This window comes from Tetranychus urticae, chromosome 1 (assembly GCF_039701765.1).
Source record: "Tetranychus urticae isolate SD_2017Ah chromosome 1, NJAU_TeUrti_SD_1.0, whole genome shotgun sequence".
Taxonomy (NCBI): Eukaryota; Metazoa; Arthropoda; class Arachnida; order Trombidiformes; family Tetranychidae; genus Tetranychus; species Tetranychus urticae.
In genome coordinates this window covers 21038083-21051984 of record NC_142958.1, presented here as the reverse complement: position 1 = coordinate 21051984, position 13902 = coordinate 21038083, and the positions used below count along the sequence as shown (strand labels likewise).

The following is a 13902-nucleotide window of genomic DNA, read 5'->3' as shown; positions in this document are numbered from 1 at the left end:
CGCAATAGACAGAGATAATGAAGGGATACTACACACCGTTAACAAACAGAAACATCAAATCGCGCTTGGCCAAATTTCCGTTAAATAAATGCATTTGAAATTGAATTTAGAGGATTAAGTCAATAACAAACTGGGTTTTAAGTCAAGGCGGATTAAGTAAGCATAACCTAATTCAACATCTATCTTGGCTATCAAATAAAAATATTCAATTTTGAAACCTTTGCCGGTTTAATGGCGAGATTTACATACCTGAATGACTCTAATATTGAAACATATTCGAAGCAAACAAATTAATAAAGTAAGGTCGATACAAAACACAGAATTGATAGATCGCGATAAAAAATGAATTAATAAATGCTATTTACTGTGATTATCAACTTATGTTGTTTGAGCTATTTTTCCAATAGATTTATATTACACACAGATGACATTGAAAGAGTATTGTTTTGTAATTTTTACAATTTTATATGACAGGTAAGTAACGTCCGTGCATCCGTAATTTCATCAAATTTGATTTCTAATGGACGGACCAATAATTGGAAGACCAAGAATAAATGAGGAAAATTAACAAGAACGAAGCAAAATGAATAATTGAACAGAATAAAGAATTGGAATGATTTCACCTCAACTAAAACAATATTACTAAAGCCATTGGAGTCGTTTAATAATCTTGTTTTTTTATTCTTGACTCCAATTTTTCTCTACAAAAATAAGTTCTTACCGGTTCTTGAATTCAATCTTCAAAGGAAAATATCAAAAATATTGGATTTTCGGTTCAGAATAAAATGAACCACATATCAATAGGAACTCATGATGAGTAGAGAATGACTCTTAAAATCAGATTGGGCTCAGACTTTCACTAAAAGCATTGTTTAACCACATTACTATTGGTCCAATAACATTGAATAAGAAAATTGCCAAAATTTTTAATAAAAATTTTTTATTCTTTGCGCTTAGTCGGTTATGCCAACTCCGGTATTTACCCGAATTTATCTTTTTGTATCGAGTACTAGTTTAGATATCTGAGTACGGATACAAAGAAAAATAAACTCATTGCCATCTGTGTTTGAAATGAAAAACCAGCAATTTTTTTTTGAATAGTGTTTTTGTTGTAGTAATTAATTAATAGTATTTGTGTTAAAATAATTGTTCAATTTTGTTCTTTTACTATGAACTATGGTTGATAATACTCCAAATATAAGACCAGTTCCACATTTTTTTAATGAAAACGTCTTCCTTTCAAAAAAAGTAAGTATCATGTGTATTTAAAAAACATTGTGACTCTCACTTGTTTTATTGTTTGTTTTGGTCAAACTTTTCATTCTCTCACTCAACTGCAACATTCCATAATGAACCGGCTCAGCACATGTACACCAAATTATATTGTTCATGCTTCAAGAATGTTTTGTTATGATTGTTAGCCCATGTTTATTTTAAATATTCAAAATATCTTTTGTTTCTGTTGCAATCTTTAAAACTATTTTTCTTTCTTTCCTCTAGGCTCGTAGTTCAACCCCATGTAAGAAGAAAATACCACCTCGACCACCTTGTAAGAGTTTACCACCAAAAGGAAGACTTTTCTCAGACAGCAAAACCAGTCGTGCACAAGCTGTTAGTTTTAAGGAGAGTGACTTCTGTAAGTGTCATCTAACAAAAGTATCATATAATTCGCGATGGACAACATTTAAGATTTAAGCAAAGGAAACGTGGAGATGATATCAATGAATATAAATGCAAATTATCTCAATTGTTTTTATGACTCATAACTATCGAAGTCCCACTTTCGTTAATCAGTCCATTGAGCTACAAGTGTTCCGCTCATATGATAAATTTGTTGACTATCGCTGATTATGGATCGATAATTTTATATGTTTACTAACTTACTCTTCCTTTCTTTATTCTTATGCAGCTACTTTGAGTAAAGATTATGACGAAACACGAAGTGAATCATATTTCCAACAATGCTTCAAAATCGAGAAGAAAATTGGATCCGGATCTTTTGGTAATGTTTATAAATGTATAAGTAAAGATGATGGTAAATACTATGCAATTAAAAAATCTCGTGAAAGATATAAAGGTAAATCGGATCGAGATCGAAGATTACAGGAAGTAGCAAAACACGAACAATTACCAGGGCATCCGAATCTTGTCAAATTCTACAAAGCTTGGGAAGAGAATGGATACTTATATATTCAAACAGAATTATGTGATTGTAGTTTGAGCGAGTTTCTGGAAATCAATCATGATATCGCCGAGCCAATGGTTTGGAACTTTCTAGCCGACCTTTTATCTGCCTTAAAACATTTACATGAACGTGATTTAATTCATCTTGATATCAAACCTGATAATATTTTTATATCTAAAGATGGTCTCTTTAAGTTAGGAGATTTTGGACTGGTCGTTAAAGCTTCTGAAGTATGTACTGAATGTAAATTGATTTTTAAGCAATTTTTTCTAATGACTTTTTCTCTTGAATTTTAATTTACCACATTAGATCGATATTGACGAAGTAACTGAAGGAGATCCCAAATATCTTGCGAAGGAACTTATGCAAGGAAAATTCACCAAAGCAGCAGATATATTCAGTCTCGGAATCACAACTTTAGAGCTGGCCTGTGATTTAGAAGTGCCTAGTAATGGAAATGGGTGGCATCAACTGCGGGAAGGAAAAATGCCTGAACATTTCTTTAATAGTAAGTTTCACACATTCTGTCAAACTTTTGATCAGTTTTAAATTGATATTTATTTTTTATTGTTTCTTTTACAGAATTAACCCCTGAATTGAGAAAAGTTATTTTAAACATGATGCATCCTGATTACAAACGTCGATGGACCGCAGAAGAACTTTTGGAATATCCACCTATTTCACGAATTTCACGGAAACGCCGATATTGGATTAAATGGCGATCAAGCCTTAACTTCATTAGCGATTGTTTCCAGTGGTTCATTATATTTCTCATGAAAATATTTTTGCTTTCATTTGTTTTCTCTTTTATCAAAAAGAAATTTCCTCACCGTAGAAACTCAGGATCTCGGACGCCGCCTCGCAAAAACTTTTCCCCTGATTGGGACCAAAGCTTTTCAGACGATGATGTATTTGAAAACAGTTTTCTCTTTTCTCCATTACATGATGAGATGAATTCTTCATTTATGAGTGATAGACATTTAATTAGCGATTCTTTTATCAACAAGTAAGTTTTTACATTGAAATCATTATTTATTATAATCTAATCATTTATGCTTTTGTATTCTCTAGCCCAAACAGATTCACTTCAACAGCATCTAAAATCAAAAGACAGTCCAATTTATCGACATCTTCTTATATGCCCTTGACACCTTTAAGGCGGTCTCTTTTCAGTAATGAAAGGCCGTCACTGATTGCAAGAACACCTGGATTGCAGGATAGCTTCAACGAGAGGATAAGTTTTTGTGATCTTTCTGACGATGACGACGAGTTAAATATTACAAATCAGATGTGCCCTAAAAATTTAGAGAAGGTAAATATTAAAATTTAACACGATTTTCTTTTATTTCCAACAATTAATTAACACCTTGTCTCTGTTCATTTTCAGATATTTGATAAAATGGAAAACGAAGAAGACGCTGTTTCAATGAATAACAGTTTTCTCCACGTAAAATAATTAACATCAACCAAAATATGTAAACCATCTATTTTCCTGTTCACCTTTTTAAGACTTTTTAAGACCTTGCTTAAACAATAAATCTTTTCAAGAGTCAATTGTTAATTATTTGCATTAGCTACTGATTGATACACTATTTTAAATGATAAAAATAATCATGAAATTCTTAGCAGTCCGAAGTCTGGGAAGATAATTTCCATTAAGAAAACTTGTCAAATAACTGGCGATTATGCGATTTATATTCTTTTGTTTAGTTGGTGAAAACATTTAATTGCACTCACAAGTTAACTCAACGCTATTAAAGGATGTGAATATCTTTATTGTGTAAACAATTGGTGTAACTTAATCACTTTTTCTCTTTAACAATCAAGGCTGTTCAATCTCTGAAAGTATATTTCCATTATACAATAATTTATAATTATGGCACTACAATGTTACCTGTTGATAGTGAAAATTTCATGTGAATAGTTTAAAATATTGAAAGATTTTATTTAAACGAATTTAGTTGCAGACAAATTCAAAAATTGAAGAAACTCAATTTTTTGTCGAAGCAATCGGATTTTATTGATTTAACGAATGTAGAGATTCATAAAATTACTAGTTAATTGTGAATTGCAAACAAATTGAGATATTCATTAGGGAAAAAAGAGAGTATTAGAAATAATCTCTGTATGAGGTTAAAGTTGAACAATAATTAATAAGTCGTTTTATTCACTGCAATCAGTGAGGTCTGCATTCTAATGCATTCTTAATAATTTGTTTTACGCGAAGAATTGTAAGATCTTGAGTAAGAATCTTTAGCTGTTGAATAATTTTTATCAGCATAATCTGTGTGTTTGGATTTTCTTAAAGATTCACTTGAATATGGTTCAAATTCGGACCAAAGGTCAGCATTAGGTTTAGTGTTTGTCGGTGAGCTCCTGGTGATTGTCGGTGAAGCTCTTGATTTAGTAAAAGTGCCTCGTCTCTCAGGTGATCGACTTGGAGATTTATCGGAATACCGTAAATAATCAGATGATCTACTCGGAGATTTATCGGAATATCGTAAACGATCAGATGATCTACTTGGACTATCAGTTCTAAAAGAATCATATAATCGACGATTTGATGAGTTGTAATCGCGAGCAGCTGAAGATGATCGAGATTGACTTGTTTGTCTGCCAGAATCTTGTCTCTCAATTGGTATATGACGAATGGAACCATCATACAATAATGGTGACATTGAATCTCGAGAAGATTTTCCAAAAGTGTCATCCATAAGTTGATTGAATGAGCGAGTTGCATCTTTCCTTTCTTCTGGACTATTAAATGATCGTTGAAATGCTTCATTGCGAGAAGTATCACTAATCACTTGACCATTAGCAGTTGATTTGTATTCGTGTTTAACATTGCCTTTAATTTCGCCAGATGTTGTTGTTCGAGCATTTGCACTATCATCTTCTCGAGGACGACGGTTGGTTGATGAATTTGAAGTGTCTCTTACTGGTAATTCAGTGCGACATTCACGTTCAAGATCATTCATCAAGGTTTGTGCATCAAGTGAATTGAACCAATCAACTGAGTCATTGTTTGTTCTCTCCATTGCTGAAGATGAGCGACTCATTGATGAATGAGTTTTTCTTTCTTCGTTTCTCATTGATCGCAACTCTTCACGCTCCCGATGATCAGTTTTCGATTCATATTTTTTTCCAGTTGCACATTCAGAGCTCGTTTCTAGATATGATTTCCTTGGTTCTTTATTTTCTTGTCCAAAATAGTATGTTCCTTTTGGTCTATCGGTGCTGCTCATTCCTTGAGAACTTGAGTCAACCTTGATTTTGTGTGATCGAGTTTCAGTTTCATGTTTCCTATTCCTTGATGAGGTTCGTCCATAAGCTTCATCGTCACTGGAATCCTGATGAAATAAAATTAAACACATTAAAAGTTAACTCTTTTATGGTCCATTCATAATTTGCATAAACTAAATGCTAATTGTGCATAACTATGACATATGTGGCAGTTAACATAATAGCATTAGCATAACTAATATGACAACTAAACATATTTATCATGATACATTAAATATTATGTGTCAAATGCGTATATTAACGGAAATATTTTCAACAGTTTAATGCATTTAGTCATATTATCATGCTTTGCTGTAAGGGAAATATTAGTAAAATTAGACAAACCTCTGAGAATGAAGCTTGAACAGAAGCATCTTCTTTAAATGGTTTTTCCTTCAATGAAGAAGCTACACTTCTATTTGAATATCTTGATTCATCTCGCCGATTCAACTGGGATTGATATCGATCATTGACAGAGTAATTAGCATCATATTTGTCATAAGTAGATCTCATACCACCAATAGGTGACTGTCTTTTCAGCGAATCAGGAGAGTATCGAGGTGAAGCGGTCTTCTCATTGGTATATTTTTCGCCTCTACCGAAGCTCATTTCTCTTTCTTGTGATCTATCAAATTGTGATGAACGATCTTTTTCATATAAGTCTGATTGTCGTTCCGTACTTGAGTATCTAAATAAAAAAGGATAGCGAATAGTCAATTTATGATAATTAACGAAGTTTATCAAGACTAATAGCTAAAGATTAGTACAAACCTGCTGTGACTATCGTTTCTCTTATCATTTTCAACAGAATATTTTGATTGACTGGTTCTATTAAGTGAATCCTTCCAATCTTTATGGTATTGAATCTCTTTTGTAGTTTCTTTCGAGGCCTCCGGTAAACTTGATAAGTTAATCTGATCTTCTGGTAGCTCATCATCATCAACCTCTTCGTGATGATGAGTTTTCGTCTTTTCAGTTGTTATTGTTCCATCTCTTTGTTTCTTTGAAACTTCTTTCATCTCTTCTCGATCAGCAAATTTCTTTGATTTAGCAGCATAATGAATAAGTTTCCCACGAGGTCGATCCGAATCAATTTCCCCCTCATCAAGTTGAATCAGTTCATTTGGTGATGCCAATGCCTTCCTATGAATATCATAGCCAGTCAACTCTTTAATAGATTCATCATGATATTGTAATTGCTCTTGTCTTGCTTCCCGAGTTGTGTTACGTGTTTCAACCTTTTCAGAGATAACAGATTCACCAGGCAAGGCCTTGTAACCCTCAGAAAATTTGTCCAAACTATTATCATCGCCTTTACCACCTTTTTTATTTGATGCTTCAAGCTCTTCAGTTTTAACGTCTTCCTTAGTTCGTTGAGTAATTTGAGGCCCACTATCAGCAATTACTTTCCCATCTTCCATAACAATTTGTCTTTGAATGCGAGTCTCAATCTGCCGAGTCTTGTGATTGATTACCTTCTTTGATTTAGTCCATTCCTCTAAAAAAATGATAAAATACAAACAATTACAACTTGGAACTGAATAGTCAACTCAAAGTAAACAATTTTACAATAACCTTCCACACTAACATTACCAAATTTTAGCTACATTTGGTTATTTTTTGATAAAACTGCTTGGATTGAAAAACAATTGAAATTGAATTGAAAAATCGCAAAAAATTGATTAAATTGTTTCATCAACATTTGGTAAAGCGAGGTCATCTACATAGTTTTTTGTGTATTGTAAATATTTTATATCCACAATAATTTGCGTTGGTTGATTGGCCTTTTGCTTTTTTTCGTAACATTGAAAATTAAATATGGATTTACCTTGAACTAATTTACCATTTAAGTAGGAGGATTAAATTAGAGTTTTTTTCTTCTAATAAACAAGAAGCTAAACAATTGAAAGAACCTCTCTTAATATGGTGAACAACGGAAGCTATAATTAACCTACCTTGGTTATTAAATTGCTGGGAAAAAAATCGTGAATCATAATTTATTCATCTGATATCTATAATGGTTTGTTTATCAAACCATTGTTAGCTTTGATTTACAAAGTAACAAATCATTTTTGCTCATTGTAAATTAGCAAATTGACTTAATCTAAAGTCACAATTCAAACAAATATAACATAACATAATCAAACTCGACAACAATGTGATTGTCACAAGTATAATAATAAAGTAATGTTACATGCAAAAAAAGGTTGATTTCATGTTTGGTCACTATTTTGAGTAAACTGGAAAATAATGTGACAATAAAACAACTTTACTTACCATCTTTAGAAACAGGAACAATCTCATCATCTTTTTTACGCACATCAACCTAATTAACAGGATAACATAATAGAGTAAGAATCACATCAAGGTAGATTAAACAAAACAAGTGAAATAGCAGTTAACTTACCTCGAAATGTTTTGATTTATATTCATTATTGTTGTTGTTGTTGTAACTGTACTCCTTAGCCGAACTATAAGGGTTTGATGTTGACGATTTTACAATTGTTTTATTACGCTGTTCGTAATTTGCACTTCTTTCAAATTTAGCTGACTTTTCCATCTTTAACTAATGATGTTACCAATTCACGATCAATATTTCAAATAATTAAATTAAATTAAAAGAAGACACTTAATAATAAAAACAAAGAATAGTTGAAATGAATTGAAGAAAAGGCTTAAGGCTTTTTGTTGGCTAACAAGGCAAAAACAAAAGAAACAGCGGCTGGGAAAAGAAGGGTCGTTAAGAGAGATATAAAGTTATTTGATATTGCAAGGAATCAAATGAGTCAAAGTTAATTCAATTAAATTATGAACAAAAGTGAGCTTAGTTTGTTTGTTACTAAACTTCCCATGATTATGAAGCTATAAGGATAAGATGGTGGGCGAAGTAGTCAATCAACTAATTACTATTAGTATTTCCATCATCATATTTTGTGTTTATTTTGTGCCTTTTCTCTTTTTTGCTGTAAGTGTATAAAGTCTATCAGTTTCCTCCTCTTGATTCGTTTCATTTCAAGTTACATTATCAAGGAAAATTTAAATTGTGAATGGGTGTTCATGATCAAGTCTCCTTAAGATTCCATACATGGTAAACCCTTAAATGCCTAGGCATAGTCAATAATAATTTAACAATATCTTGTCTGGTAAGTTAACAACATACTGGTAACAAAAAATATGTTAAGTGAACAGCCTATGTGGTAATTCTGGTCGATCCTGATCATTTAAACATAATTTATCACTTGTATGGTTAAATCATCTGTTGATCAGTCAAGCTGTAATCATCAACAATAGGGTTGATGATCATAATGAACGAAATGTTTAAGACAACTTGAGAATGTAAGTGAGTCAAGGTAAGATTACCTTCACTGGTACCTATCTTTGATTACCAAACAAATGGAATCGTTTCCTCACTCTCAAGCAATTATTAATTGGATGGCAAGATGATCAGGAGATATGATTTACAAATCTGTATCAACATGTGGATCAACTTGAAAATTAATGAGACCATTGAACAAAAAAAAAAAGAAATACATCAACACATATGTTGAAACGATTGGAAACCATGAGAATTGCTGTGAAACTGTACTCATTTGGAATATCTCTTTGCAATGCAAATTCATCATTGATCATTATTATCTGATTTCGTCAATTTACTTTTTCATTTTAGCTCATCAATCATTTAAAAAAAGGGATAATTAATTGACTTCCTCATTCCCCCATCACCATTACAATCAAGAGCATGGTTGATGAAAAATTTGAACGTGTTAAAGATCAATTAACTGGCTAATTTGATCAAGTTGGATGATAATTTTCATGCATTTTTGATTCATCATCAAACCAACATCCATTAATTCATCAGAAAAAAAACTTCTGACGATTCATTTCATTCAAAAAAATAACACAACAAGTCACAGATACATAATAATGTAATTGCTATCATATTGAAGGTAACCATTCACCAGCCATATAATATCATGTTATACTTCAATCTGATAGTGGAATCAGTAATTCACTATTTGATTGGGAAAATACATTGATTGTTGTTGAAAAAACCTTGTGGCCATAGAAAGAGATAGGCATAATTGAATAAAATGTGTAAATACCTTTTTGTTTGTTATGAAAAAGGTTGTACCCAAATTTGGAGCTCTAATAATTTGATAATATGATTATTTGGTATAACAGTTTATGACACTCTCATCCTGTCCTACCCTTTGGCATAATGTTGAGTGGCTAATCAATTTGTTAACCTTTGTTCCTCCGAGAAAGAGGTTTAGTTTCAATCAAAATTGAGTCAATTTAGTTCCTAAAAGAGTTGAAAAACTAGTTATATTGATTACTCCTGATCGAGATGTTATTTGTTTGTCAATGTTGAAACAAAATTTTGGTGTAAAAGATTAAAATTTAGATCGACCTTACAACGAACCATTTTGGCCCCTTTTTGTTCAAACAGACCCTCACAATTACCGGAATTACCGTGTCATTTAAAGAGTGAATTACACCATAATTCAACTCAAGGTAGCATCACTAGCAATAGCTTTTGCCAATAGGTGTGGTAGGCATGCGTAGTACTGTTCTTTTATTCTTCAGACTGAATTTGGTTAATAAAATTAATCTGGTTTTGTTCATTCTGGTTGTTGTTTAGTTTTTTTATTCAATTGTATCGCTGTGTTTTGATTTATTTGGACCATCAACTTGATCGATTTGATTGTTAAATTGTCCCTCAACAAGTGATCATCTTATAATTTGAGATAAATTTTAAATGTCTTCTTAAGGCTCTCTTCTCAGTGCAATCATTTTTTTTTGTTTTAGGACCTTACCATAAAGAAAAGAAAACGAATAACAAAACAATTTATAAAAGACCAAAATGGAGAAAGAATTGAATCGAAAAGACGAATCCTTGAAAGAATCATCAATCCGAGATGTTGAAATTATGATGGCCAACACTAATCAAAATTTACGGGACATTCTCAAGAAAAAGATGAGAACTTTAAAGGATGAATTGGAAGCTGCAAATGAATTGAACGAGACCACATTGATAAAATACAAAGAAGAGGTTAGAAAACGGGAAGAAGCTGAATTGGAAACTGCTTCTCTCAGTCGTCGAGTTCAATTGTTGGAGCAAAATTTGGAACGAGCTGAGGACCGAATTAGAGAAGTTACAACTAAATTGGAAGAGACAACTCAAGCTGCTGATGAAAGTGAACGGATTAGAAAAGCTTTGGAGAATCGAACGAACATGGAAGATGATAGGATTACACTTTTAGAAACTCAGCTTAGCCAAGCTCGTATTATTGCCGAGGAATCGGATAAGAAATACGAAGAAATGGCACGTCGTATTGCTATGTTGGAGGTAGATTTGGAACGTGCAGAGGAACGTGCTTCAGCAGGTGAACGTCGAGTTATTGATTTGGAAGAAGAACTTCGTTCCATAGGCAATAACCTGAAGTCTCTTGAAATTAGTGAGGAGAAAGCTGTGAAAAGAGAAGAAAAGTACGAAAATCAGATTGAAGTATTGAAGAATAAATTAAAAGAAGCTGAATCAAGAGCTGAGTTTGCTGAGCGAACAGTTGCTAAACTTCAGAAGGAAGTAGATCTATTGGAACAAGATTTATCTCAAGAAAGAGAAAAAAATCATCACCTACAAGAAGAAGTAGAGACGACTTTGAAGGACTTACAATCAATGTGACGTTGTTGAATCTGCTAATCAACCACATCCACCGATCGCTAGAAACACACTTACAACCTAGGAAGCACATTTAATTTTTTCTTGTTCAAGTCTCACACTTTTTATCATCTGTCTCTTTGTCTCTCTTCGTTTATTTCCGCTGAAGCGGTTCTCTTTCATTTATCCTCTCTCTTTATTATCTTTTCGCATACACTAGCCTTATTGCTCTTGTCCTGTCCATGATTTGACTGATACTAATCAATTCACAGGTCAGAGCTTTCCTATCATGACGCTTAATTTACTGATGATCCATGGGGATTGATTTGTTATTCGCCTTCGTCCATGTTGCTCTCTTCTCTCTCTTCCACTTTCACCACTTCATTGCATTCGCTCGCAGATATATTCCAAATGAAGCTTAAAGGATTTCCTCTAAAAAATTGTTTTTCATTACTTCAATTAAATGCAGAATCATTCCTGTGACGAGTAAATTTTTTGTTGGCTCAATCGTTATTCAATATCACACAATGATATTCAGACAACAGCTACTATAATAAAACCAGCATCAACATTCAATAAAACTAAAGTGGATATTTCCAATCATTCCTTGAAGTCTAAAAGAAAAAGTGACTAATTCCATCTTCATTCGTTGATTGTTTCTTTTACATTCTTTTTCCATTATCGTCTCTCATCGTTTCACCATGAAAAGAAGATTGATTTTATACAACAATTTCAAGTGGAAAGACAATAATCCCAATGAATCGGAAGACCAATCATGAAAACTAGACATTCACATTCCAAGAGTTTATATTCCGTCTGCCAACACTTCTCTTCCATCTAGTTAAAGGACCATATTTTTCTTCGTGAAACGGAAAAATCTATGAGGAGATTATTACACAAGAAAAGTATTGTTTATTTTACCACCAAGCGGTTATTGCTGAGAAAGAAAAATTATTTATAGCATACATAAGCATTGAAATATTTTACTGATACAATAATAAATGGTGGTCACCTTTGGATGATGTCAGCCTCCTTGACCAAATAAAGAAAAGTTCTAGCCCTAAACAAAAAATTGTCACAAACAGAGCATCGCCAAAAGGATGACTGAAGAAAATTTATTGCTATTTAGAGAATCAACATTACCAAATGTGCGTTAAATCGCATTTTGATCTACTTTTCGCCATTAGAACTCATAGCATTCTCTTAGAGACAAGGATGTAAACATTTCTTCTGACCTGACACCAAGAATCAATCAAGTTTAACATTAATAGTTTCAAGTTTTTATTCTGCTCTCTAACTCTACCCAATCTCTCTCTTTTTTCAGCCCCTTCTGTCTTTTCCTTATTTTCCAGCAAAATTGAATGTTTATTTAAAAGAGTTGAGGAAAAAAACTAATACCTTGCATCTTATATTATAATTGATGTAAAATTGTATGCAAACTAAAAAATTGTATCATCAACCAAATTTCTTCATTCTTGGATCAGGTTGAAGACCACTGATTAAAACAAAACCCAAATAATTAATGTTTCTTTGTCAATTTACTTTCAATGATGCAGTTAGTCTTTTAGAAGCTTTTTTCAATGACAATAGATAAGACTTCTTTGATTCTATCAGAATAATTCACTTAAAACTGAGTAACTGTTACTCACATTGGAAACCTTGAGTTGGGAAATGTTGATTTCTGTGACTGATAAATAACTTTAAAGAAAGATAAATTACACAAAACAGTAACTCTTTTTGAAAATAGATGACTTTGTTTACTGTTACAATTTCACTTAAATCTTTCTGTATCTCGCAAGATTGATGGAACTTCTAGTAAATTGTTTAAATAATTTTTCACAGTTCATGAATTATGTTTCTTGATTTCAATTGATGTCCAATTTAAACGAGCCCTTGATATATTTTTTGGTATGATTTTTTTCTCATCACAAATTCACTAATGTTAAAATTTTACGCGATTGATAAAAATATTAGTAACCGTCAATATTGAATACATAAAGTATAAATCATAATAAAAATTAATTTAATGCTTAATTTTCCTCCAATATTTACAATTCTTCATCAATACGATGCCCAGCTATTGATTCATTTAGTTTAGAGATTTCATGGATAGCCTCCACCAGTCTACGCTCACAACGCGATTCAAATACAGGAGTACAATCAGTAAAATGGACATAATATTTATGTTTTATATTTAATTGATTGGATGAAAAATGTCTTTCAACTATAAGAATCAAAGGAATTTTATCAAAATAAAAGCATTTCAAAGTTTATTAATAAACATTGACCATGCCATAGAGAAACGTCCAAAATAAGACATAAGTAAATAAACCAGATCCTAGTCCATTTGTGAATATGGTGATCCTCTTATGGAAATATTTTTTGTAGTTTGGTCCCATTCGTATCAAAATCATGGCCCATACAAGGAATGCACAAAGAAAGTAAAAAATGAAACCATAAGCACCGTACAAGCCAATTACTCCAGCTGTAAAACCAGATAATGCTGACATAGATGTTTTACAATAGTCTAATAGGATCATGTTTGATCGCATTGCACTGGTCAATGTGTATGAATTTCCTTCCATGTTGATTAACAAGATGAATATTGGTTGACCAGATAAATAATCACTGTAATAAAATTAAGAGAAAAACAAGAAAAACAATTAATAAATTACACCTTTTTTGTTGAGAAACAAACTGAATTTAAGAAAATCTTTTACCGTCCCCTTTACTTATCCCCTTTGTTTACAAGTGTTGCTTGGAAACAAAATCG

General features: G+C 32.2%; 4 protein-coding genes across 4 annotated transcripts; 2 read left to right on the top strand and 2 right to left on the bottom strand.

The window, feature by feature from the left end:
* The first annotated feature begins 1082 nt into the window (after positions 1 to 1082).
* Positions 1083 to 3746, top strand: LOC107359046 (membrane-associated tyrosine- and threonine-specific cdc2-inhibitory kinase). Its single transcript, XM_015925490.3, has 7 exons — positions 1083 to 1248; positions 1501 to 1636; positions 1910 to 2415; positions 2495 to 2693; positions 2768 to 3191; positions 3257 to 3497; positions 3573 to 3746. The coding sequence occupies exons 1-7, from the start codon at positions 1177 to 1179 to the stop codon at positions 3639 to 3641; spliced, it is 1647 nt and encodes a 548-aa protein (XP_015780976.1). The 5' UTR covers positions 1083 to 1176; the 3' UTR covers positions 3642 to 3746.
* A 433-nt stretch (positions 3747 to 4179) lies between these two features.
* LOC107359045 (uncharacterized) lies at positions 4180 to 8354 on the bottom strand. Its single transcript, XM_015925489.3, has 5 exons — positions 7875 to 8354; positions 7745 to 7793; positions 6239 to 6965; positions 5813 to 6155; positions 4180 to 5535 (listed from the first exon to the last, which is right to left on the bottom strand). Exons 1-5 carry the CDS (start codon positions 8025 to 8027, stop codon positions 4390 to 4392), a joined length of 2418 nt encoding a protein of 805 aa, XP_015780975.2. The 5' UTR covers positions 8028 to 8354; the 3' UTR covers positions 4180 to 4389.
* A 1668-nt stretch (positions 8355 to 10022) lies between these two features.
* LOC107359047 (uncharacterized) lies at positions 10023 to 12652 on the top strand. The gene has a single exon (XM_015925491.2). It carries the CDS (start codon positions 10332 to 10334, stop codon positions 11151 to 11153), a length of 822 nt encoding a protein of 273 aa, XP_015780977.1. The 5' UTR covers positions 10023 to 10331; the 3' UTR covers positions 11154 to 12652.
* Positions 12653 to 13293: 641 nt separating this feature from the next.
* On the bottom strand, positions 13294 to 13818 carry EMC6 (ER membrane protein complex subunit 6). The gene has a single exon (XM_089266168.1). It carries the CDS (start codon positions 13712 to 13714, stop codon positions 13403 to 13405), a length of 312 nt encoding a protein of 103 aa, XP_089122294.1. The 5' UTR covers positions 13715 to 13818; the 3' UTR covers positions 13294 to 13402.
* Positions 13819 to 13902: the final 84 nt, after the last annotated feature.